The sequence below is a fragment of the Petromyzon marinus genome, chromosome 37, assembly GCF_048934315.1.
Source record: "Petromyzon marinus isolate PM22_M1 ecotype Great Lakes invasive population chromosome 37, UKy_Petmar_22M1.pri1.0, whole genome shotgun sequence".
Taxonomy (NCBI): Eukaryota; Metazoa; Chordata; class Hyperoartia; order Petromyzontiformes; family Petromyzontidae; genus Petromyzon; species Petromyzon marinus.
In genome coordinates, this window is record NC_133703.1 from 13,054,023 (window position 1) to 13,081,483 (window position 27,461).

The window sequence follows — 27,461 nt, forward strand, 5'->3', positions numbered from 1 at the left end:
CCGCCCACTTACCCTTGGGCTGCGCCCATCTCAGGCCTATATAACACCCTGCTTCAGCAGCTCTCTTGCTAAATGTTCTCAACTGAAGACGATTGAATTTTGATTTAAAGCTTTCGTGACTGCAGTAATTCATATTCTTAGTTTTTTTCGGTAAAGTCACGTTGAAGAGAAACAACAAAATAACAAAATATATATAATATATTTTTTGTTGTTTCTCTTCAATGTGACTTTACCGAAAAAACTAAGAATATGAAGACGATTGCTTGTGTTACGATCGAAACGTCGTGATTTATTTATTTATTTTTCTATCTACGTTGATTTACCGATAGCTTCGTTTCGACCATAACACAAACGGTCGTCATCAGGTGTGTCGGTTTGCATACATTTATTGTTATATATATTTTATTATTTTATTGTTTCCCTTCAACGTGACTTTACCGAAAGAACTAAGAATATGAATTACTGCAGTCACGAAAGCTTTAAATCAAAATTTTACCGATAGCGTTCGAATTCCTGCAGTCACGAAAGCTTTAAGTCAAGATCTGTCTACGTTACTTTGCCGAAATTCTCAATGAATATAAATTTTACGCCTTTTGGCGTCCTCTGGTCTAACACCGTTTGAGACGAGGCTCAAAAGAAAGCCGTCTCTGGTGTGGACCAATCAGTTTCAAGGACAATGCCACATATATTATCAGAGTATGGTTTTTGTTTGCATTCTGACCACAAGCATTGTGGTTAATGCAGACATGGTTCCTTGTAAAATGTTTCAGTTTGGAGTTTTAACATCTTAATACAGCTGTTTTGTTGCCAGAAATAAGAAGAAACCCTATTATCGTAGTAGTGTTTACTTTATTCTGGGGGGGGGCGGGGGTTGAAACCCAAGAACCCCCTAACCCCCGCCCCCACTCCCCCACCCCCTACCTCCACCCCGGCGAAGCGCGGGGAATCTCCCGCCGTCAAATTCCCTAGCTCGCTTAGGAGCGGCGGGCGCCAATCCCCGCCTCGCGATTGGCCGACGCGCTCGCGCGCCTTCCGGATTGGTTGGCGAGTCGACCGTTCGGGCCCTGCCATTGGTCCCGCGGCGGTGGAGGCGCGCATCCAGAGTGGGGAATGTAAAGAGAAGCGGCGGCGCTCGTCAGCTGTGCGCGTGCAACGGCTCCATAGAGATCGCGTTGGCCTCGTTAAGAGCTCCCAACCACCTCGTCAGGAGCTGTAATCACCTCATCTAGAGCTCTGTCCACCTCGTCTAGAGTTGTAATAACCACAGCTCTCACCACCTCATCTCCAGCTGTAATAACATAATCTGGAGTTGTAATCACCTCATCCACAGCTCTTGCCACCTCGTCTAGAACTTTAACCACCTCGTCTGGAGTTGTAATCACCTCATCCACATTTCTAACCACCTCATCTAGAGTTGTAACCACCTCATCTAGAGTCGTAACCACCTCATCTCGAGTTGTAATCACCTCATCTAGAGTTGTAATCACCTCATCTAGAGTTGTAACCACCTCATCTAGAGTTGTAACCACCTCATCTAGAGTTGTAACCACCTCATCTAGAGTCGTAATCACCTCATCTAGAGTTGTAACCACCTCATCTAGAGTTGTGACCACCTCATCTAGAGTTGTAACCACCTCATCTAGAGCTGTAACCACCTCATCTAGAGTCGTAATCACCTCATCTAGAGTTGTAATCACCTCGTCTAGAGTTGTAACCACCTCATCTAGAGTTGTAACCACCTCATCTAGAGTTGTAACCACCTCATCTAGAGTTGTAATCACCTCATCTAGAGTTGCAATCACCTCATCTAGAGTTGTAATCACCTCATCTAGTTGTAATCACCTCATCTAGAGTTGTAACCACCTCATCTAGAATTGTAATCACCTCATCCACATCTCTAACCACCTCATCTAGAGTTGTAACCACCTCATCTAGAGTTGTAACCACCTCATCTAGAGTCATAACCACCTCATCTAGAGTCGTAACCACCTCATCTAGAGTCATAATCACCTCATCTAGAGTCGTAATCACCTCATCTAGAGTTGTAACCACCTCATCTAGAGCTGTAACCACCTCATCTAGAGAGCGATAGACGAGGGGCAGGCGAGCCCTGAGCTACCGCCTGGCTATGGCGTACCGTGAGTACTCGAGACTGCTACTGGCATGCGGTTGTTATGAGTTGAGACCTGGACGGTTCATTCATTACTAACGGAGTACACGTGCAGTACACCACTACACTACACGTGCAGTACACCACTACACTGCACATGCAGTACACCACCAGACTACACGTGCAGTACACCACCAGACTGCACGTGCAGTACACCACTACACTACACGTGCAGTACATCACTACACTACACGTGCAGTACACCACTACACTGCACGTGCAGTACACCACCAGACTGCACGTGCAGTACACCACCAGGCTGCACGTGCAGTACACCACCAGACTGCACGTGCAGTACACCACCAGACTGCACGTGCAGTACACCACAAGACTACACGTGCAGTACACCACTAGACTGCGCGTGCAGTACACCACCAGACTGCACGTGCAGTACACCACCAGACTGCACGTGCAGTACACCACTACACTACTAGTGCAGTACACCACTACACTGCACGTGCAGTACACCACCAGACTGCACGTGCAGTACACCACCAGACTACACGTGCAGTACACCACCAGACTGCACGTGCAGTACACCACCAGACTACACGTGCAGTACACCACCAGGCTACACGTGCAGTACTACACTACACGTGCAGTACACCACTACACTACACGTGCAGTACACCACCAGACTACACGTGCAGTACACCACTACACTACACATGCAGTACACCACCAGACTACACGTGCAGTACACCACCAGACTGCACGTGCAGTACACCACCAGACTACACGTGCAGTACACCACCAGGCTACACGTGCAGTACACCACCAGACTGCACGCGCACTACACCACCAGACTGCGCGTGCAGTACACCACCAGACTGCGCGTGCAGTACACCACCAGACTACACGTGCAGTACACCACCAGACTACACGTGCAGTACACCACCAGACTACACGTGCAGTACACCACCAGACTACACGTGCAGTACACCACTACACTACACGTGCAGTACACCACTAGACTACACGCGCAGTACACCACCAGACTACACGTGCAGTACACCACTACACTACACGTGCAGTACACCACCAGACTGCACGTGCAGTACACCACCAGACTACACGTGCAGTACACCACTACACTACACGTGCAGTACACCACCAGACTATACGTGCAGTACACCACCAGACTGCACGTGCAGTACACCACCAGACTACACGTGCAGTACACCACTACACTACACGTGCAGTACACCACCAGACTGCACGTGCAGTACACCACCAGACTGCACGTGCAGTACACCACCAGACTACACGTGCAGTACACCACTACACTGCACGTGCAGTACACCACCAGACTACACGTGCAGTACACCACCAGACTGCACGTGCAGTACACCACTACACTGCACGTGCAGTACACCACCAGACTACACGTGCAGTACACCACCAGACTACACGTGCAGTACACCACCAGACTACACGTGCAGTACACCACTAGACTACACGTGCAGTACACCACCAGACTACACGTGCAGTACACCACTAGACTACACGTGCAGTACACCACTACACTACACGTGCAGTACACCACCAGACTACACGTGCAGTACACCACTACACTACTCGTGCAGTACACCACTACACTACACGTGCAGTACACCACCAGACTACACGTGCAGTACACCACTACACTACACGTGCAGTACACCACTACACTACACGTGCAGTACATCACTACACTACACGTGCAGTACACCACCAGACTGCACGTGCAGTACACCACCAGACTGCACGTGCAGTACACCACTACACTACACGTGCAGTACACCACTACACTACACGTGCAGTACACCACCAGACTACACGTGCAGTACATCACTACACTACACGTGCAGTACACCACTAGACTACATGCGCAGTACACCACCAGACTGCACGTGCAGTACACCACCAGACTACACGTGCAGTACACCACCAGACTACACGTGCAGTACACCACCAGACTGCACGTGCAGTACACCACCAGACTACACGCGCAGTACACCACTACACTACACGTGCAGTACACCACCAGACTACACGTGCAGGACACCACCAGACTGCACGTGCAGTACACCACCAGACTACACGTGCAGTACACCACCAGACTACACGTGCAGTACACCACCAGACTACACGTGCAGTACACCACCAGACTGCACGTGCAGTACACCACCAGACTGCACGTGCAGTACACCACCAGACTGCACGTGCAGTACACCACCAGACTACACGTGCAGTACACCACCAGACTGCACGTCGTTTTGTTACAATTTACGTGTGACATGAGTTTATGTGCGATTGGGTTTATATAACAGGTCCCTGCAGAGTGGGCTGGTAGGACAAGTCTCTGCGCTGTCTATTGCTGATTTTACACCCAACAGCACGAGATTTCACTTCGTTAAAGTATTGAAAGGGGACGGACGGACGGACACATTAATCTATTGCAGACTGGTACACTCAGTTTACAACCACAATTGCCCCTACCAGCTTGGGCTGGACATCTGTGAAAAAGAGCTTTATAGCTTGTCGGGTTCTTCTCGCTTAAATAACACGTCAATCGGCGTCAACATACAAGCAACCTAAATCCTCAATGCCCTTAAGGGTGTAAATCATTGTTACACCTCCAATGAATAAGGGGCCGTCCATAAATGACGTCACGCACCTAGGGAGGAGGGGTGGTCAGACATTTGTGACGATGTGTGACGAGGGGGGGGGGTTTGAGAAATGTCAACACGTTCTACTTAATTAAATATACTTTTTAATAAATGTTTTATCCTACAACATCAGAGTGCAGCGCCACATTAAATACGCACTACAATGACAATAGTTTTAAGCGATTTGAAGCATGTTTTTTTTTTTTGGGGGGGGGGCAGAGCTTTGTGACGTCATATTCGAGGGGGGGGTCTGACTTTTTGTGACGCCGTGTGACGAAGGGGGGGGGGCGTCAAAAATCGTCCAAAATCGCGTGACGTCATTTATGGACGGCCCCTAATTCTCTTGACCGCGTGAGAAAGCTATAAGCTAAAGTGGACCCAGTCAATGTGGAACTTTGCATTGGGAGAGTCCGTCACACCCGATGCATTCACTGAACGCCTTTGGCAACTGGGTACGGTCGTGGAAATTAAAGTAAAGAGTCTTAAAGTGTGATTCATCACCGGTGTTCTCCCAAAGTGGCAATGCTTGGGATGGCCACGTGACGTCTGTCCGCGATCGAATCGGAAGCTTCCGTCCCAGTGTTCCACCTGTGTGGGAGCAACCCATGAAATGTATCTAGACATGGGCAATCGAAATTCCCGGGCGCGTCATGTCCTCACCAATTTCTCCCGTGTGGACGCCTCCACCCCCGGACGGCATCTGCATTAATGTCTCTTTGGAAGGCACTTCCCGTGCCGGCACACACACTGGGAAGCACACTGAGCAGCTATGTGCGTGCGGTGCGAATGTGTTTTTAGTTGTATTATTAGTTTTTTCGGTAAAGTCTCGTTGAAGAGAAACATCAAAATAATAAAATATATATAAAACAATAAAAAATTCTCACGACGTTTCGACCATAACTCAAACGGTCGTCTTCAGGTGTGTTGGTTCGCATAAATGTATTTTTAAACGGCGCATTTATTTATTTATAAAAAACGTTAGCGCCACGCGCAACGATTTGGCAGTTTATTTAGGACTAGTCCATCTATATTCTGAAAAGAGGAGGGGGGAGACGAATTTTTTTATAATGTATGCTGTCTGAAAGCCACTGTAAGCGTGAACAATCAATTAAGACCTGAAATGGTTTATCAATAAGTGTTTTTAGTTGTTCGCATAAACCGGAGGATATGGCGCAGAGACAGCTGGAATGTTGCAACACGGAACCATGGGAGATAGCGGTGGCCTGTGGGGAGGCTTTAATCCAGCAGTTGATTGATTATCATCATGATTATCGTCGTCATCACGAATTGAATGAAAATCCAGTGGTTGGCGTCCAACAGACTGAAAGCTAGAGGGTGGGTTAGGATGGAAACAATAGTAAGGTTGAATCGGCATCATTGGCCATGATGACCCCTTGACCTGCACGACACGTGACTAGGTTATCCTGATTGCTGTCTGCCTGTGTGTGCATGCAGTATGGCAGCACCCGTATGTCAACGTGTTTAAGCACTGCAAAGTGGACGAATGGAAAAAAGCGTCAAAAGAAGGGGAGGTCACCTCCGCCATGGTAAATTGTGCCTTGTGACTAAAATTGCAGCTATCTGGTTTTGAACTTACAATAATATATGAAAATAATTTTCGATTCATATGGTGCCCGTTTAGAAAAACTACGTATGAGTGGAGATTAAGCGGTAGGATAAGAACAAATATTGCTTTCAACAGGCAGTTTGTCAGTGTAATTCTTCAAAACGAAACATCCGTTTTCATAACTGGAACCTGCTGAGGTACACGTAGGCTGCGCATTCCCAACAGGAGTCTCAACAGAACTAAAACGACTGCTCAGGAGCACGCGTGCCCCCAGCTAACATAATAATCTGCACCACCGCTCTGTGCGCTTCCTCACACAGACGCCCACTCACGCCTAAAAACCATCCATGGGTTAAAGTGAATGACGACGCTCATTCCCGAATTGATCTCAGACATAAGAAAATGTTAAACTCTTTCCTCTGGCCATAAATCAGTTGGCATTCTAAGTGGATGACCGATAACTTCCTTGGTAAGAAATGACGCAGCATTCATCGTTGTACATCTTTACAAGCGAAAAATGCTGCAGTGGACTTGAAAAGCCATGACAATGGTAGGTCTGAAAAAGGCGGTAAGTAGTGTTTTAAAAAAATTGCATATATAATAATTGTATGTATATTGAACTTCTTTCACACCGTAAGTGGCCAACTATGCTAATCGGAGGTGCGGGAGAAGGACAACAAACTAAATCCAAAAAGCAGTTCTAAAAAAATATATTTCAATCTAAATGATTTAAAAGCGCATTGCTCTTGTGGCTTCCTAACATCGGCAGGAAGAGCATTCCAGACGGCCGCAGAAGTGCATCCGAATGCGCACAATGCAGTGACCGTCTTTGTTCGATGGCTCGCCAAAAGCCGCTGTGAGGATGACCGGAGTTCGCATGATGGTTTCATAATAATATCCTTTACCCAGGAAAGCCTCACTGAGGCTCAAGACTTTTTTTTCTTGAGTGTCGTGCATTTCAAGATTTTGTCAATTCAATTAATGAGTGGGAGGCAGCCAGAGTGGCCAGAGAAAACCCGCACATACATGAGTTTGACACTCAAAGCTGCACACAAATAGATTTTCGAATCCACACCTCTGCTGCCATCTCCCAGCGGAAGCCTCCAACAAACTTGTATTCTTCCCATCCAAGCACAGTACTCACCAAGCTGAATCCTGCTTATTTTCTAAGTCCAATGAGATCGGTCGCATTCAGCGTGACATGGTTGCAGTGATACAGTACGGGGCATTATGTTATTTCGAGAGGGTTCATCCATGAGCACCATCGCCCAGAAGTGGCCTGACAGATTGGCCTCGTACGCCCGCCCGCGAACGCGCAGGACAAGACGATCAAGGCGACGGTCTACAAGGTCGTGGGCCACATTCCGGCGGCGAACTACATTCAGCTGCCGAAGACAAGCACGCAGTCGCTGGGGCTCACGGGACGCTACCTCTACCTGCTGTTCAAGCCCATCCCCACGAAACACTTCATTGTTCACCTGGACGTCAGCACGGAGGTAACCGTCCCCAACCACAGAAGGCCCATTTGATTCCGACTGGGACCGCTGAGCAGAAATCAATTGGCGGGTTGCCAACATGGATTTGCCTTTAATTGGTGATACTGAAAACCTATGTTTTTTGGTTGACCCTGGCAAACAAGTGGCCCGATAGCTTTTGTGACTATATGACTTAAAAAAACAAAGCATCAACAGAAAAACTTAAAGTTATGTTAACGACGCAGCTGTGTTGGTCGGTCTATTCTGGGTAAGGGCCATGAAGCTAAGATGCTCTTCATCGATGGCCACCAAGCCAAAAGGGCTGATATGATAGCCAGCACATTACACAATTCCCTGAAATTTACAATTTGGAAAAATAACGCATGTGTGTATCTTGAACTTTTTTTCGCACCATACATAGCCAACCATAGTTATCGGAGGTGCGGGGGGAAGGACAAACTAAACACAATATTCACAACCAACTCACTGGCTTGTTGGTTGTGGATATTACGCCAGACGATTTTAAGTTTTGATTTGTGCGGCTCCCGTCTTGTCACAGGAAAATCAGGTGGTTCGCATTTCCTTCTCGAGCCTCTTCAGGGAGTTCAAGGTGACAGCCACGTGGCTGCAGTTCCCGTTTGTCTGCGGCTCGGCCAGGGGCCTCCTTCACGAGCCCAGCGAGCACAGCACCACCCGAGGCAAGCGAAGTATTGGCAGTGTTGCTTCATCCAGTTGCGGTTACCACTCCAGACGTTTATATTCATCTGATCGCAAAATCTTAACGGTAATGAGATAAACATTTTGTTTTAATATGATGAAAGCCATTGTTACAGTGAATAAGCTTGTAACAAGGCACTGCCTTTGCAACTCTGGGAATTGTCATGGTTACAGAAGAGATTGGTGCTAGAAAGATGTGGCAACTACTTGAGCATATTGGCACAAGGCAGAGGAAAGTGGAAACATTACGAAATGGACACCTGCAGTGGACACCTACGCGCTATGGATCATGATGATGATGATGAAATAGAGCTCTAACATTTGCTGTTTTATAGGCAGAACTCCATCACTATGTAATTGGTGCTCCAAGTGGCCATAGTTGCTCATGGTAAATGCTTTTCTGGTCACTATAGGCCCTATAAAATGTTCGCAGTGCTTCATGTCCCTGAGAGAGCCGTGTGTCCTCTGCAGGTAAATGTGCTCCAGTACCGATGGACGCTCGCTGGACGTGCCTGGTGCTGGACCTGCACTACATCCTGTCCATCTACCTGAACCGCCGTTACTCACACCTGAAGGCTGTGAGGCTGTGCTGCAGCATGCTCGTGCGCAACCTCTTCACCAGCGACACGCTCTACCAGCCAGGTGCCCGTCTGCCACGGACTCGCACGGCCCGCGCTTCCCCCGGCGAGTCCCACTTGGAGGTTTTCCCGAGCGTTTTGCCGACAGCGGGGTTACCCTGTCATTGTTAACGGGACCACATCACCTCAGTTGCTCTGATCCTACCCTCCACTGGCTGCCAGTCCAATCCCAATTTTAAGATCGCGATCAGCATCTTCAGGATCCTCCTCTAACTCTCTCGCCCCTGCCTACCCCTCCCCCCTTTCAGCTCGCTTCACTCCTCCCTCTACGTGCACTCTGCTTCAGCAACCAAGGCTTTCTTTCGAAGCTCTTCGCTCATTCTCTGTGAACACTGCTTTCCGTTCCGTCTGTGCCAGCTTAACTCAACGTCCGGTTAATGTTTAATAATACAATTATTAACTTGCCTTTATTTTTGTGCTGCGCAGGAGCACCGGTGGTGGCATGCGGGCGAAGTGGGCAGCTGCCCCAGGGCTTAGGTGCCATGCCGCGTGAAATGGCGTTCTACCTGCCCAAGGGTGCCAGCTGGCACGACGTGTACGACTTCATCCGGTGCGCCCTCGCTGGTTTGGGTGCAGTCCTTATGCCCAGGGTTGCCCAGGGTTTCAGAAATCAGACCCCTCAAACACTTAATTTGCCGAAGACCCCAACCAGCTCAGTTCGCTCATTCTTTTGTACTGCCCGCATTGTCTGGAACTCTTTTCATCCCCCAGCCATCTGTGCTGTCTACTCCCTGCCCCTGTTCAAGTCCAGGCTCAAGACCTTACTCTTTTCATTTGCCTATGGCTGACTACCTCTCACTATAAAATTAATATGCCCACTGTTTCTACGCAGGATCTTGGGATGTGGTCGTATTTAGATCCTTTAAATATCCAAATTGTATTGTATGCAGCTTATTGGAGCTGCCTTGTTTAATACAGTTGCGATTGATTTAATCACTTTTGACGATCCACCGCTGGATGATGGCCTTATCACGCTTTGTCGGATATAACTCGGCACTGACGTTACCTATGGCCGAGAATTGGAACTCAGATTGCCGATTTCGCGGTGTGGTACGAACCGCTGGCGTCATTGTTCCACCTCAGATTCATTTGCACATTCGAATCCTCGTGAATGCAGTAGCGAAACTGCTTACTTCTTTATTATCTTTCCATTGATTTTTAACCACAATTTTACAATCATTTTCTTTCTACTAGCAAAATTCATCTTGTTGTACAGCATCAACTGTTTAAGGCTACTCGCCACGTTGGTGCAAACTAAACTAAAAGTGTAAGCTAAGCTAAACTAAACTTTTATTTTACCAGGTAAGGCCCACTGAGCGATACAGCTCTTTTTCAGAATGACGCGGAGGAAAAAAAATGATAAGCGATTTGTATGAAGGCAGGGAATTATTTTTGTTTAATTCTATCCAGTGGTCTCACCTTTTGTTCATCTACCCTTAGATTTCCAGATTTGAGTCTTCAAGACAAAGAGAAAACCTCTTCTGAAACAAAAGGTATCTGCGATTGAATGCCCTACGGGAAGATGCAACTCAAAAAGTAATTTCCCTGAAGGATCTACAACGCAGTTTACAGTAATTTATGTTAAAATAAATAGGTTTTATTTTTCCTCTAAAATACTGGCTGCCGGCTAGAGAGCAATACGCCACTGAGTTGGCCGAAACGTCGTGATTTTTTGTTATTTTATTTTCACCTACGTGACTTTACCCAATAGAACCAAAGAGTATGGATCCTAGCAGTCACGAAAGCTTTAAATCTAGAATTGAGTTCAAGGTCCCGACGCAAACAAAATGGCCACGGTTTTTTGACCTTGTGAAGAGAGGTTCACGAACTCCTGGTGAACGGACACCAGTCGAGTTTCACAGCCTTCACTATGAGTGTGGCTAAGATTTGAGGCTGCACCTCCCCAGCCAACAGGCGCACCTCCTATCCCTCCCGTGTGTTAGCCGCCAACGGCCCCCTTGGCTTTTCCCACTCCTCGTGTGTTCATTTTAAGAACAAAAATTATCCAACCCTATAAAATCCCAACAACAAGCTCTAAATAAGGAAGCCTGCAACCCGTAATGCGGGACTGTACGTTTATTATTGGAATTCACCCTGCATCAGAAATGTGGATGAAGTAAATCTAAAATATGTTTGAGGTGGCACGGGACGCCTCAAAGCTATTTGAAGGGATGACTGTAGCGAGCGTGTGCGTAACATGCCATGGCAATGCAGTGGAGCGGAATTGACGGCGCCGTCTGTGTGCGTCAGCAGGGGAGGAGAGCGAGACGTCTGCTGGCTTCCCACGCCCGGTGAGCGTGAGGCGTGCTGTTAGAGACAGAGTCTCTCTCGTCCAGCAGCTCACGTCCCCACCCCAGGTGAAGCGCTTTGTTTGTGAGCTGTTGTGTTTCGTAGGGGCAACTCTTGTTCACCTGTTTTTGTTCACCTGTCAAAAGTGTTTGATAGAGAAACTAACCACACACTGTCATGTGAACCATCAGTCGTTGGCTTGAGTAAATTTAACCCTGAGTCGGTTTGAATCTGGCGACAATTTTTCAAAATTATCTTTGGTTTCAAAGGACATCCCGCAATGATCAAATACTTTGCTCCTTGTTATTTGTAAGTAATGTTTCCTTACATTTGATTCTTTATAAGATTCACTTCTTTGGCAATGATATAAATTTGTATTCTACATCGACAGTTAAAGTGATTCAAAGTATCGAGAAAATAGATTTTTACTCTCTGTGCAGTGGCGGTTCGCTTAAGTCGATGTTTCTTCTCCTAACCTCGCCTAGTGATTGACCCCTATACCTTGCCGCTGTCCGACGTAAAGTTAACGTTGCAGCCCATATGACATTTCCGGGAGCAGGGGCCAGTAAAAATAATTTTTCTCAAAATGGTCACCAACATCGCCCTTGCGAAATAAATCATCGTTCTTGGTGATGTGTCACCTGTATTCATCGTTGCATTGATTGACATCGAGGCTAAGTAACGGCTACTCTGCAGCCTGATGTAATTGCTGCTTGATGGAACGGCACGGTGAGGAGGCGCGCACGCACGGTCAGTGGGCAGCGTTGATGCAGATGAGTGGCTTTAGAATTTAAACTTTTGCTGCGTTGAGCCATAGTCAACCTTCGGGAATGATTAATAGCCTGCAAAAGGTTATCCACCGATAGAGAGTGCTTGCGCCCATTCGGCTGTGTGAGCCGTTTGTTATGTGAGCACACTAGCGTCATTGTTAACATTTACGTAACTTCAAACGATGGCCAGGGGTCAACGCAAAAGCCCGCGGACGAGCATGCGACAATTATTGGGCCAGAAGCTGTAAGAGCCCTCCATGCAAATGGGCTCGTTTCGCGGAGACATTCACGCTCAAGTGGAATGCGGAAAAAGGGCAGCTGCCCCACGGGAGCAACCCTTGAGCACAGAGGCCGACGTTTCCACGAGGAGGCCTCTTTAGCAAACCGCTCGCCGAGCTCTTGCTGAAGTGCCCACTCCGGAGGAGCGCGTCCGCTACGATGAGGGCAAGTGGGCGGTGCCGAGGGGTCAGGGAGCTTAAGAACCAGACAGGCGCCTTGATGCTCGTCCCTGGGAATTTGGAGATTATCCAATATCTGCTTTAAATGGACCTGTCATTCAGGCCCTTCAGCGGCTCAATGGAGGAGTGCCGTTAGCCGGGCACTTGCGTCTGGGTGCGTGCGCTGTGCCCGGGTGTCCCTGGCGTCTCTTGTGAGGTGGCGGCAGCGGCGACACTCACAGCTACTTGCTGCGCATTAAGTATCCACGGGGACCGATAGGGTTCACACGGAGGTGTTTTTTTTTTTAAAGTCTTCATTGTACACAAGAGTTTACGGGAAAAGTAAGCTTCATGATCTGGACTAAAACTGATTCGCTTGGCATATAGAACTAGTAAAGCATGCGTCCAGTTATTTAAATGGTAATTAATTGCTGGGTGGAGCGGTGAAGCGAAGAACCTGCGTTCCACTCCAGGCCATGGTTCACGTCAATAGAGAGTGATGTCTGAACTGGTTCTGCCACCTCCCCTTCACGAACCACACTCACTAGGTCGTGAAGTGTGGCCTAACAATATTCACAATCGATGCGGCGTGGCGAGGCCTTCATCCAGCGGTGGATTGACAGAAGGCCTTACGTTATTACCTAAAATGTTGTCTTAATTTGTACTTTTTTTTCCTTGACAACAGGGCCAGCGCGCACCCACCAAACCCCTGCCTTTCCCGTCGGCAACAGCAGCACATTCACAACAAGAACTTTTTAGCACCAGTGGGACGACCTTTGCTACCGAGACGGGCGGCATGGGTAGATTTGAGAGCCAGCTCACTCTGGATCGGCCAGAGAGCGGCTTCAGCCTGGCAAACGGAAAGACTGGGGCCCAGCGGAGCCCCCCCTCTCGCTGCGACGGTAACGATGCGGAGGACGGGGGCGGCTCGAGTGCCGCGGAGGACACCGGGGAGCTGAGCGTGTTCCGTTCACGTGGTGGGGACGTGCATGTGGTCACCAGCCGGAGCGGCGACGTTTCCGTGCATCGCCACAGCCAGCGACTCGCCCAGGTGCTGTCAGCAGAAAAGTATCATAATAATGATAAACACTTTATAGCATGCGCGTATTTTGCGAATCGGAAGCAAATGTTTCATTGAGAACTCGGGAGGTGCGGAGCTAAAAGGTTCCCGTATGCTAGCCTGAACAGGTGAGACCGCAGCTGTTGCTTGAAGGTGGATGGTGATTTGGATTCTGCGAATGCGCAGTGGGGAGAGGATTCTAGATGGCTGGTCCAGCTACGGAGAAACGCCACTCAGCCAAGACAGCCCTGGTTGTGGGTACGATGAGCAATTTGTTGGGTGTACTTCGTAGGACGCGATGGTTTGCTGTGGTCGCTGGAGTGAGAAAGGGTGGAGAGGTATGGCGGGAGACCTTGTAATGTAAAAGAGCTCGATAGCGCAGGTTACTGATTATGTAGTGCAGTTTATAAACAGTCAACTCTAAATTAAGCAGGGTAATGGGAGGTATTGGTTACCCAGATAAAACACAACATGGATCGTGAAAAACACGTGTAAATTAGTACAATTGCGAAGGTTATCGTGGTTGTGTGCTGTGTAGCTCCAAAATGGGATTTGGGGTTTTGCTGCGTGTAGTGTCCAACGTTCCAGCATGAAGAGCTTGCCCCGTTTCAGTGCGTGTTTATACTTTCGCTCTCAGCATTTGTATGTGAGGAATATAGCTGGGAGAGCGCTGCCTTATTATATGTGTTGCTTATTTCAATGGACGTTTCCTTTGCGTCCTGCAGATTGGAGACAAGACCATCTCACCTGAAAGGCTATCAGAGTATTACGATGAGGAGCGCTCTGTGAGTAATACAAAGTGAACGAGATCCGTGAAATTTCACAGTTCGAGTCCCTTCCCCAACACTTAATTTGTTCCTGGCTTGTTACTCAACATTATTCCCGACTCGTTGGTCAACAAAAAATGCGTGGAATGGGAATATGGCACTGAATCACAGAGAAACAATTCTGTTAATTCCACTTTTACAAATGTCATGCCAATAAAACTGTGAGTGTTAAATACATTAGTGGGAAGTAGCCTCGCCTTGCAGTGAACAGATGTACGAGTGTGTGTGTTGGAAGCAGCCTAGAGTTGTAGTGAATACACAGGCATGCGGGAACTAGGCAAGCCTTGCTTTTGAAATGTGTCTGCTCTGTGTTCCAGCCTCTGCAGCCTGACCCCATCCTCGCGCTGCGCAGGGTCATTGGCTTCGGTGGCGGCACGACCCGGCACGTGAGTGGGCTGTGGTCAGGACCGTAGAGACAGACTTTGGGGGGAGTGGGGACGGGAAGGCAAAGGGGGGTGCAGGTGTGCCAATTTTTCCGTGAGCCTCAGATCTGAGGGTGCCTTGAGAAAGTGCAGAAGGGGTTCTCATCTGACATTTTGCCCCGGGCCTCCAAAAACATTTGACGGCCCTTGGTGCCCCAGAGGCTCTGCTAGTGAGATGAGAAAGCGGCATTGGTAATTTTGTTTTGACTCTCTGCCACGACAATCACGCATTCGCTCTGGGGAAAACGATAGTCGCTGTCGTCGTGTGTTGCCTAATCACCTGCACACGGTTGAGGTTTACTGTCATGACGTGTTAGGCCATAGTCCTGACATTTGTGACCTGGACTGAAAGATTGGCCTTGCAAAATGGTTGTTATAGGGGATGTTTAAAACTTGCAGTGAGCCCCAACAGGGTAACTGAACCTAGCAGGTTAAAGGCTTTGTTTAAGATTTATTTTCGCAGGATCTTTCCGCCATGGCCTTTAAACAAAAAACACACGCGTCGTTGTGAGCGCGTAACCGGTCTGAACAGCACAGGATGCGTATTCCCAATCGCTTAGACCAACAGTTGATTAATTGTTCATGCACTCAATTAGCCATGTGCTCGCAATGACAAAACTCACAGCAAAGACGTAGGAAGCGGCTGAACTGCGCGCCCCGCACTTTTAAGCGCCGGCACTCGCGCTATTCAAAGCCTGTGAATCGTCTGACATTCGCAAATAAACCCCTCCTCCACCCCAACTGGCATCGGTCACGTAAAAAGCAACTGCAAGTGGACAAACAAAGCGAAGTGATTGGAAAATAAATGAGCGAATTAAATAAATGGTATTAATTGAAAGAAATAGCGCAGGGCTTCGGGGGCAGTTGGCACGTGTGGCACGCAGCGCTTGCGAACTTGGCATCTGAGTCAGCGCTGGCTCCATGGAAACTTCTCTGGCTGGCATTTGTAGTGGGAGACACGGTTGTTTGAAAGCGGCCTCCGCCGAGCCGACGTGAAAGGGTAAGTGCCTCTGTGCCGAGCGGCTCGCTCACGGAGACGGGAGGCACCCTCTTTAACGAAATGTGAAAAAAAGGAAACAAATTAGAGGGAAAATGCCACGAAAAAACACGATGACGTTGCTCCAACGTGAAAAGAAGCTTTAAAACTAACGGGAGACGAACTTTAGATTTGTATTACCTTTACTACATGCTATGTGAACTGGTGGAAGTTTTTGTTGGGAGAGAAAAAAATATTGGCAGTTTATAAATGCATTTTTTTTATTATTAAATGCATTCATAAATTTGACTATAAAGCCCTTTCAAAGTGAAAGTTGGTTAAAAGCTGGAAGCGTTTGTGTATGCCAAGTGGTACATTTCACAAAGAGTATTTTAATGAATTCCAGTTTAATTATTTTGTCTGGCACAAATTTACTCGTGTTTGACGAGTTTAATATTCATAGCTCATTTGCAGAATTTGACATTGAAATGGTCAATATTTTGCAGTTGTAAAAAAAAGTGTATAAAAGTCCATGATGTTAGTAGAAACTCCTTTTCTTTGGAAGATAATCCGGATGTGGCCCGGTGGCCCAGGCTGCTAATTGCCGGTCAAATCACCGAGCTGGCACCGCTGGGATCCGGGCAGCTACTTGCAGTTAACCAACTATTTTTATTTTACCAGGTAAGGCCCACTTAGCTATTTAGCTCTTTTTCAGAAGTGATCTGGCCACGAATGATAGTTCAACGAAGTGGCTGATGTTGGAAACATTTATAGTAGCCAAATACTCTAAACGCATGTTCCTAAATGAGGAGGGAAAAAACCAGATGCACCGGAGAAAAATCCATCCGACCACGGGGAGAAATTTTTTACTTAAAACTTTTGTGACTGCAGGAGTTCATATTCTATGGTCCTTTCGGTAAAGTCACGTAGATAGAAACAATGATAACAATAAAATATTGAAAAGAAAGTGAATAAAAAATATCACGACGTTTCGATCGCAACACAAGCGGTCGTCATCAGGAACAGGGAGGTTAGCTTTTGAGGGCAAGCTGCTTATAAAGGTTTAGAGATGGGCGGGGCAGCTAATATTAATGTAGGATAGGGCTCCGACACCGGCAGTAGGTCTACACCAATCAAAGCATTGCACCTCGCTCCACACACCCACACTGCTGACAGTGGAGGTTGACAAGAAAACACAAATCATTTGTATTCGTTGAGCAAAATAATGTTTGTGATATGCTCGTGTGTCACATGGCTCGTGTCCCCATGGCTCGTGTCCCCATGGCTCGTGTCCCCATGGCTCGTGTGTCCCCATGGCTCGTGTGTCCCCATGGCTCGTGTCCCCATGGCTCGTGTCCCCATGGCTCGTGTGTCCCCATTGCTCGTGTCCCCATGGCTCGTGTCCCCATGGCTCGTGTCCCCATGGCTCGTGTGTCCCCATGGCTCGTGTCCCCATGGCTCGTGTCCTCATGGCTTGTGTGTCCCCATGGCTCGTGTCCCCATGGCTCGTGTCCCCATGGCTCGTGTGTCCCCATGGCTCGTGTCCCCATGGCTCGTGTCCCCATGGCTCGTGTCCCCATTGCTCGTGTACCCATGGCTTGTGTGTCCCCATGGCTCGTGTTCCCATGGCTCGTGTCCCCATGGCTCGTGTGTCCCCATGGCTCGTGTCCCCATGGCTCGTGTCCCCATGGCTCGTGTCCCCATGGCTCGTGTGTCCCCATGGCTCGTGTGTCCCCATGGCTCGTGTCCTCATGGCTCGTGTGTCCCCATGGCTCGTGTGTCCCCATGGCTCGTGTCCTCATGGCTCGTGTCCCCATGGCTCGTGTCCCCATGGCTCGTGTCCCCATGGCTCGTGTGTCCCCATTGCTCGTGTGTCCCCATGGCTCGTGTCCCCATGGCTCGTGTCCCCATGGCTCGTGTGTCCCCATGGCTCGTGTCCCCATGGCTCGTGTCCCCATGGCTCGTGTCCCCATGGCTCGTGTCCCCATGGCTCGTGTGTCACATGGCTCGTGTCCCCATGGCTCGTGTCCCCATGGCTCGTGTGTCACATGGCTCGTGTCCCCATGGCTCGTGTCCCCATTGCTCGTGTCCCCATGGCTCGTGTCCCCATGGCTCGTGTCCCCATGGCTCGTGTCCTCATGGCTCGTGTGTCGCATGGCTGTGTCACATTGCTTGTGTGTCACATGGACTGTGCTCCCCTTCAGGCGTTGTGGACGAGGCAGGGCGATGTGATCGTGTACCCATGCCATGCCATCATCATTGCCGTGGAGATCACCACAGGCAACCAGAGGTTCCTCACGGGACACAGTGACAAGGTGCGTCCGGCTGCCCTGAATCGGCACTGCACTCATCTTCAACATCACCAAGCCATGATCTATACTGGATGAGGACCTCTCCAAGTCGTTTTCCTGGTCTCGCGATGCACAAACCAACCAGTTCCTGCCTATGAGCTGGTTTCAGTACTGCATCTGCACTCCTAATGATTTCTTGAAAGATGTTTGTCCGTCATTCTGTTTTGAACCCGAGTGCCAAGAGTAGGACAATGAAATTGGACCTTTTTTGTCAATATCAAAGTATGAAAAAATAAGAATAGGTTTTACCCTTTCTTGCAATGAAACAGGAAGTGTTAAGATGTTCAAACACCAAATAGAAACCTTTTTTTGCAAGGAATCAAGTCTGCATTAACCACACGTACTTGTGGTGAACATGCAGACAAACATGCTCTGATAATCTATGGGCATTGTCTTTGAAACTGATTGGCCTACACCAGAGATAGGACAGCCTTCTGTAGGGCCTAGTCTCAACTAGTGTTAGACCAGAGAACGCCAAAAGGTGAACAGCACAAAGACAACGCACTATCAGAGCATTTATAGCTCCGGGTGAGCATCTACAAAATGGGACCTTTTTGCCAATATCAAAGTATGTCTTAGGGTAAAACCTATTTGTATTTGTTCATACTTGATGATTAGAAAAAAACACCAAAATCAGCAAGTGTGCCTTCTTTACCAGGCACACTTTAAACATACTTTTTTTATTAGCCACAGATCACTCCGTTACTCTGTGTCATTGCCATAGCAATTTGTTCCGGTCGCTTACAGTAAATACGTAGCCCGTGACAATTGCTGGATACATTTGCCATACGTGTTCCCGCATCTACCAATGCCTCGTGGCCATCAATGGAGACGAGCAACGTCCCACAGTCACATGAGATGGGAGACGTGCATCAAGGCCCTTGGACGTGATCGCCGGGTCTCGTGTGCGTTGTAGGTGACGGCGCTGACGATGAACGGCGCCAGCACGCTGCTGGCCTCCGCCCAGGCCGGCGCCGTGAGCCTCCTGCGCGTGTGGGACTTCTCCAGCGGCGAGTGCCTCTCCGTCTTCACCCCGCACCTGCACGCTCTATCATCGCTCAGGTGACACAGGTGTCTGCTCTGTTTGCATTGTCTGTAACGTTAGCAGTGGTTACACATCGATTTGCTACACTTGAGAGCCCGGTTGGTATGTACGTATGTATGTTGAACTTCTTTCGCACCGTGCATCGCCAACTGTGCTAATCGGAGGTGCAGGGAAGGATAACTAAATAAACATAGATTTAAAAGTGCATAGCTCCAGTGGCTTCCGAATAGCCAGTGGCTTCCGAATATCGGAAAGGAAAAGCATTCCAGACAGCCACAGAAGCATATCTATAAGCACGAGATGCAGTGACCTTCTTTGTTCAATGTCTAGCCAAAACCCGCCGTGAGGATGAGCCGAGTTCGTGTGAAAGACCAGTCGAATTCGAACCAAAATTCTTGGTGGTGCCACCTCAGCGCTATCAGCGCTAGGTTAATACAAACGTCCGCTCCGTTCACTATACTTTTAGTAACGTCACCACCGCCAGCGTTAATATGCCTCTTGCGTGCTGTGCCCTAAATCAGGGCTGTGGCTCAAGCTCCCAGCATCCTCTCTGCTGTCACTAGCCACTGCCCATCGCACAACAAAACAAATTCCTTACTAGGGTTTTTTTTTACTATATTCTAATTTACTTGAATTGTGCTCTTGACATGTCATCGTATTAATAACCCATTTGTAAACCTTGTTGGAAATAGTGTTCCTTGTGTCAGAGCTGTACTCTGTTTGAAAGACTAAATTATGCTTTTTATTCTGAGAGCTATAATTTAAATTTAGGGACCCGGCTAAGACCATTAATTCGCTATGCTGGAGAATCAAGTTTAATCACGGATGGCCGTCCGAATTCTGAGTGTTCTGATCACTGAGCCACTCGGTCACCTCCTACCAGGGTTCTTGACCTGTATTTATAGTAAGACAGTTGAGATGATTTCCCCTTTCCTTCATCAGCAGTGTTTTTGTTTTATGACACGATTGAACAAGTTTATGTTTTTTTGCAGTTTCTCTCACAGCGGAGCTGTGCTTTGCGGCGTGGGGAAAGATAGCCATGAAAAAAACGTAAGTCCGTTTTATTGACCTCGCCGCCTACTGTTTACATGCAGCCACAGTTTGTGTAGAAACTCGTAGAAAATGCTTTCTTTGGGCATGGAAAGCATCTGCACTTTACCAAGAAGCCTCCTAGAGTTTGATGAACCGAGGTTTCTGTTTTGATTGCGTTGCTCGTGCATGCGTGTGCCCGTGCGTGTCTTCTTGTGCGAGCTAGACGGTGGTGGTGTGGGACACGTCTCGGTTGCGGACGGGTGGCCTGGTGTCCGTTGTTGCCAGAACGCACACCGACGTGGACCTACACACCATCAAAATCGCCTCCTTCGATGACACCAGGTAAAACGCGCCTTGGCAGTCTACCAGTTCACTTCCGTTTTTTGCACATGAATGGAGAGAGCCAGGGGTGTAGTTGTTGGCAAAAATGCAGAATAACATTGAATGTGATGCTTTATTTTGACATTTAAGGAGCCCATTTTGATAACAGTTTGTTCCAGCTGCAACCTGGATTTGAACACAGAATCAAAATATGTATATTTATATGGGAGGAATCTAATGAGCTCGAAAGCTTTTTTTCACAGATGTCCAGTAACCCAGCATCTCAGCGATGCCGACTGGGCTCTCTGACCTCTGAGTTGCCATGCCAGCCTAGCACGCCCAGGTTGTGGTTGCTGACCGCACGTCGCGCTCCACTGATGGGTCGTGCTTTTCGCGCGCAGGATGGTGTCGTGTGGCCGGGGTAGTGTGCGGCTATGGCGCGTGCGCGGCTCGGCATTACGCTCCTGCCCCGTGGACCTCGCCGAGTTCCACGCCGCGCACTTCACGGACGTGGCCTTCGAGGAGGGCCTGCCTGCCGACCGCGAGCCACACGACCGCACGCTGTATGCACGGCCGCACCTTTACCCGAAATGTCACCGATGCACCTTTTTTCCACCGCACGACCGAGCCGCTCCAGCACAAGTGCCGAGCTGGCACGGCACGGCTCAGATGGCGCCGGGTTATTTTTTCCACTGCAGAACCAGAGCCATGCCACTGACGTCGCATGCATTGCGCGAGATGACGTATTACGAAAATGATTCACCATGTCCGTGGCCCTGCTTGGCCCCCGAGCCACGTTCAAGATGCCTTGTGAGGCTAGAGTTTGATGATTTGGATGCGAGTCGGCTCAGCAAATAGCCAGTGGAGAGCCACCCGTACCGTGAGGGCTCGGATGTGCCAGTGGCAAAGGGGTATGAGAGATATGGGGGAGGCAGGTTGTATGGTATTCCTTCGTTATACATGAACTTTTTAGCTATCCACGAATGACATCTGGAAGTCTACATGACTGCATCGAGAGAGAGAGAAAGTGATGAGATGAAGAGATGAAAGAGAATGTGATGCCAGAAAGTGATCAGATAAAGTGATAAGAGATAAAGTGATGAGAGATAAAGTGATGAGAGCAATGTGATGCGATAAACTGATGAAAGTGATTCGAGAGAAAGTGATGAGAGAAATACGTAATTGTCATATATTTAATAGCTTTGTTATTTATTTGAGGCTAATATCATTCGCGAAATTTGCCCTTCACAAGCATCTCTGGAACATATCCATTGCGGAAGCGAGGGAATACTATATAGCCGACGTTCATTTCAAGAAACAGTTATTCTAAACCACACGTCCCATTATTGCATCGGGTCGGCTGCTCGGGTTTTCCTTCTCCGTCTACTTCTATTCTGTGCCTTTTCTGCACCATTAAGCAGTAGTTGAGGCTCTCACCTGTTCAGGCCCTCTTCAGACCTTCACCTGTTCAAGCTCTCACCTGTTCAGGCACTCACCTGTTCAGCTTCTCACCTGTTCAGGCTCTCACCTGGTCAGGATCGCATGAGAGACTTTGAGCTTTGGCTCTACGCCTCCCGAGTTCTCGATCGAAAGTTGTGCCGATTTGCAAAATCTGTGCTCACTATGAAGTGTTTTATCATTATTATTAATACCATAAGTTCATCGTCCCTTCCAGTCAGAAAGAGCCCTTGCTCGGCCCTGGCCAGGTCTCAGCTCATTTATTGTACGAGTTCCCATCTCTTGTTTTTGTTAGATTATCGCCGTAGTTCAAACACGGTGACCCTCGACCCCCTGCGTTTGTGCTCCCACAGCTTTGCCTGCAGCAAGTCGGGCCACATCCTGGAGATCGACTACAAGAACGTGACCATACGCAATGTGCGGCGCCTGCTGCCATCGCCGGGCGTGCGGGCCAGTTACGACGCTGGCAAGCGTGCCCCCCCGTCCGGTGAGCGAGGATCGCTATGCCACCAACGATGACCTGTGTCTTGCGTGAGCCATCTACGGCCATCCCCCTGCGTTCTCTTCCCTGCGTCTGTTGGCACTCCCTGCCCCCTGCTCCTCCTTGTTCCTCTGCACTACTGCTCTACTACAGGCTGTGTTTGCTCTTAAGAGAAGGAATAGGTACAAATAGCCTCCATGTCAATGATTGTATCCCTACTGTGATGATAGTTTAATTGATTAAATTATGCATCTCGCATGGCTGCTCACAACCAGATATTTTAGTCGTGAGTGTGTCCATATATAAGTCGTGACAATTTATATGGACACTTACTCTTTGGTTCTTTCGGTAAAGTCACGTAGGTATAAAATAAAGTTAATCAAATCACGACGTTTCGGAAGCAACACAAGCCTCCGTCATCAGGTGGGATAGTCACCGCAAGAAGTAATTTGCTGTAATGGACACTGGCAAGCAAAAAAAAAGGCTAATTTTGTTCATCATTTTTATACTGGCAAAAAAGTCCCGATCTATTTATACTTTCATACAGGGACTCCTCTGCTTACGATCGAGTTAGGTTCCAGAGGTCTGTTTGTAAGTAGATTTGTTTGTAAGTCCAACTTGTCGATTCCAACATGTTGTACGGCGTGTACACTAAACACGGAGAATGGCTTTAAAAGTTGTATAATCTCCTGTAGACGTAAATGCCACCGGTTGTTCACTTTCTGTAGATGTAGATGCCACCACCACTATTGCGTGGCGGTTGAACTTACGACTCTTGGTCTGAACAGGCAACTGGGCATACAACTGTCTCTCACTGTTCAAATAAAGCTACCATTAAAATTATAGACTGATCATTTATTTGTCAGTGGGCAAACGTACAAAATCAGCAGGGGATCAAATACTTTTTTCCCTCACTGTATCTGGTCTAACTGGTGAGACAAGGCCACAAAGAAGGCTGTCTGGTGTAGGCCAATCAGTTTCAAAGACAATGCATTTCTTATCCGAGCATGTTTGTTTGCATGTTTTGCCACGTATATGTTGGGTAATGCAGTCTTGATGCCTTTGTAATAGGTGTTTGAACATTTAACACCTGTTTAATTACCACAAAGGGTCAACCCTCTTATATTTTTTCATCATTTTGATACTGGCCAAAAAGGTCCCAAAGATTATGACACTGTCTCCCTGTGAATACTCGATCCCATCAGGACCGGGCATCGGGATAAACAGCATGTCCGTGTCGGAGGGACTGTGTGCAACGGGCTCCGACGACGGCTTCCTGCGGCTCTGGCTGCTGGATTTCTCCACCATGCTCCTGGAAGCCGGTGAGACTGGCGCACGGGCGAGGGGGGAGCAGCACTGAAGATAAAGAGAGTGCTCTTTGGGAGCAATCCCCTCCATGCTGATCTGCACATCCGTCAGGCCCAAAATTGCCCAGTTACAAGGTGATGCTCCGCTCAATATGGCCGTCACAAGTCGGGGGGTGGCGGGGGTTGGGGAGGGTTCAATTAACTGTGAAGGGGGTGGGGCAACGGAGTGAAGGCTGGAGGGGTAGGAGTAAGGCAATGCCGCAGATGTTAAATAGGAATACCAGAGCGTCTATCACAGGGGGCGCCGCGGTGGCGAGACGTTAACTCCCTTGCCTAGTATGCAGGAGGTCGTGGGTTCGATTCCGACCCTGACACCTAATGTATATTTGGAGTGTGCATGTCTCTCTCCCTGTGGTTGCGTGGATTTTTCTCCTCTCCTCTGTTTCTCCTCTCCTCTGTTTTTCCTCTCCACATTTAGAAACCTGCATTGACAGAACTTGGCTGCTATAAATTTCCACGTGATGAGCCACTTCGTGGAACAATCATTTGTGGCCAAGTAGCTTCTGAAAAAGAGCTACACAGCTCAGTGGGCCTTTCCTGGTAAAATAAAAAAGTTTAGTTTAGTAGAAGAGCTGTAGCCGGTGGGATAGGGCACGTGGTGGATTCATGTGGCATGTGGCAAGCGTGGGTTCAGTCGTGTTAATTTGCCCGTCCCCTCGGCTACAGCATTGTGCAATAAGCGACACCATTTAAAAGTTAGCATCCGAATGAGCCATACATATTTTATATGATTAAAGAATAGCACGGCAAGATGCCTCTGCAGTGAGAAAAGATGGTTAAAATTGCTCTACACGTTATGGACAGAAGCTAAACACGAGCGTATCTGTCCTTCGTCAGGAGCTGAGACTGCCACAAATGTTATTTTAACAGTAAAAGGTACATTTCACGAAAAAAGTAAAAAAAATATCCTCCCCACGCAGTGTTGGTGACAATTTATTTATCAAATTCAAACTTTTACTCGCAATATTTTAAGTGGTGGGTACCATACTCTTTGTTTCTTTCGGTAAAGTCACGTAGTAGGTATAAAATAAATCACGACGTTTCGGGCGCAACACAAGCGTCCGTCATCAGGTGGGAAAGCATGGCCTGCTGCTCATACAGACTGTTTTAAAGGTTTGAAATGGGTGTAGCCCAAGGGTTATAAAGGAGTGGCTGGGTCTAGTGATGTTAAAGTGAGAAATTATCATGTAACTAGGCACGGAAGTAGCTATGATAATGTGAGAGATTAGCATGATGTTAAAGTGAGAGAATAGCCCAGTTTCATGCTAATTCCTCACGTTAACATCATGCTAATCTCTCACATCATAGCTACTTCCGTGCCTAGTTACATGCTAATTTCTCACTTTAACATCACTAGACCCAGCCACTCCTTTATAACCCTTGGGCTACACCCATTTCAAACCTTTAAAACAGTCTGCATGAGCAGCAGACCATGCTTTCCCACCTGATGACGGACGCTTGTGTTGCGCCCGAAACGTCGTGATTTATTTTATTCTTTATACCTACTACGTGACTTTACCGAAAGAACCAAAGAGAATGGATTCCTGCAGTCACGAAAGCTTCAAATCAAGATTGGTGGGTACCAGAAACTGTTATTCGCCACCCCTTCTTGTGTTTAGAACTGCTTTTGTGTTTGGTTTGTTGTCCTTCACCGCACCTCCGATTAGCACGGTTAGCTGCCTATGGTGCGATAGAAGTTGAACATATTTTGACTTAAAGCTTTCGTGACTGCAGGAATTCATATTCTTGTGTCTTTCGGTAAAGTCACGGAGATAGGTTCAAAGAAAATAACAAAAAACTACGACGTTTCGATCGCAACACAAGCGGTCGTCTTCAGGAAAAGGGGGGGATCAGCTTCCAAAAGACACAAGAATATGAAGTTCAACATACACACATACCCCAAGTCTGCCCGGTGTGATGGCGACAGCCCCTCGGCCATCCCCCTTGACGCCAATGGCGTTCCATGCCTGCTTGCTTTTGATGCAGAGCACGAGGCCCCGGTGTCGGCGGTGGCGATCTCGGCAGATGGGCGGCGTGTGCTGGCCGCCACGGCGGGGCCCGCGGGCGCCAGCCTCGGCTTCCTGGAGGTGGCGTCGCGGCACTACGCCACGCTGGCGCGCTCGCACGCTGGACCCGTGCTGGGCTGCTCGGCGGACGGAGCGCGGCGCCACCTGGTCACCGTGGGGCGCGATGCGAGCGTGCGCGTTTGGGACTCGGACAACGGCCAGCAGGTACCTGTGCTTCTCGCGTGTTGCCTCTTTCAGAGCTCTGTTGCCTCCAAAGGCCGCGTTTTTTAGAAGTGATGCAGGAAGCATCGTCTTTCTCTTCCAAATGTGTGCGGACGCCACACACATCCCTGTTTACTTAACTTTGTGTTGGTTAATCAGTTTGCCCCCATTCGCCCAATAAGCAAGATTTTCTACGTCTGCTTTTTCACTCTCAATGTTTTTGCATGATCAGAAACCGCATGAATCAAACCGATTAAATGAAGGTTACCAGTTCGCCGCACATACAGAAATGTCTTGAGTACTAAACATATGAAGATATCTTCTTTTTAACCTAGCCAAGAAGGCATATGTTCCACGCGGTGGCTTGCTGCCATGCGTTTTGTTCGCACGCGTGTACCAGTCAGTGCATTCGTTACTCACATTCCACTAGAAAAAATAAAACTTTACTGCTTCCTGACTTTCGTAACTGGTAACCAGTTCTGAAAACGGTTACCGGTTATTGGCTAACAACCCTAATAAAGATACACGGGCGCTATGCAAGTCGCTTACTCATTTAGATTTGTTACCATGTCATGGCCGTGTGGTTACTCTGTTGTTGTTGTGTCATTGTCGTGTTGCCATGTCATTGCCGTATTGTTTCCCCGTTGTTATCATGTTGCCGTGTCATTACCGTGTCGTTGCCATGTCTTTGCAGTGTCCTTACCGTGCTGTTACGGTGGCCGTTTTATTGCAGTGTCGTTATCCTGTCGTCGCCGTGTCGTAGCCGTGTCATTGCAGTGTCATCACCATGTCGCTACCGTGTCATCGCCGTGTTGTTGCCCTGTGCTCATGCGCGGCAGCTGCTGGACTTCTCGACGCTGGCGGTGGTGCCGTGTGTCGTGTGCTGCCACCCTGTGCGCCAGCTGCTCGCGTGCGGCTTCAGCGACGGCTCGTTGCGCGCGTTCAGCGTCGCCAGCACCGCCCTCCTGGCGGAGCACAAGTAAAGTGATGGAGACACCCGTGCACCACCGATGATGATGATGATGATGATTGGCCGCGTGTAACGAGTTTACTCAATCAGTGCCGTTCATTTTTGCATGCCTGCTGCTGATAATAGTCAGGTGTTTATAGGCCGTGAAGTGACGGTATAACAAACGGCACATTGTGCTACGAACTTGACGGCTTCGAGGTCGAGTGATA

The 27,461-nt window shown here is 48.5% G+C and overlaps 1 protein-coding gene across 3 annotated transcripts in view; it reads left to right on the top strand.

The window, feature by feature from the left end:
- Positions 1-1,089: 1,089 nt before the first annotated feature.
- Positions 1,090-27,461, top strand: part of WDR90 (WD repeat domain 90) — a 56,834-nt gene continuing 30,462 nt past the window's right edge. For 2 of the 3 annotated variants that reach the window (XM_076072304.1, XM_076072306.1), the window contains exons 1-20: positions 1,090-2,138; positions 6,277-6,368; positions 7,708-7,884; positions 8,423-8,561; positions 9,052-9,222; positions 9,645-9,768; positions 10,659-10,711; positions 11,469-11,575; positions 13,400-13,765; positions 14,500-14,559; positions 14,919-14,987; positions 18,204-18,314; positions 19,267-19,412; positions 20,388-20,445; positions 20,651-20,769; positions 21,150-21,311; positions 22,560-22,693; positions 23,893-24,009; positions 26,041-26,285; positions 27,122-27,261. In XM_076072304.1, the coding sequence (XP_075928419.1) occupies positions 2,129-2,138; positions 6,277-6,368; positions 7,708-7,884; positions 8,423-8,561; positions 9,052-9,222; positions 9,645-9,768; positions 10,659-10,711; positions 11,469-11,575; positions 13,400-13,765; positions 14,500-14,559; positions 14,919-14,987; positions 18,204-18,314; positions 19,267-19,412; positions 20,388-20,445; positions 20,651-20,769; positions 21,150-21,311; positions 22,560-22,693; positions 23,893-24,009; positions 26,041-26,285; positions 27,122-27,261 (2,600 nt within the window). In that variant the 5' untranslated portion in view covers positions 1,090-2,128. The remainder of the gene's footprint in view (positions 2,139-6,276; positions 6,369-7,707; positions 7,885-8,422; positions 8,562-9,051; positions 9,223-9,644; positions 9,769-10,658; positions 10,712-11,468; positions 11,576-13,399; positions 13,766-14,499; positions 14,560-14,918; positions 14,988-18,203; positions 18,315-19,266; positions 19,413-20,387; positions 20,446-20,650; positions 20,770-21,149; positions 21,312-22,559; positions 22,694-23,892; positions 24,010-26,040; positions 26,286-27,121; positions 27,262-27,461) is intronic. The other variant, XM_076072305.1, reaches the window with a different exon arrangement.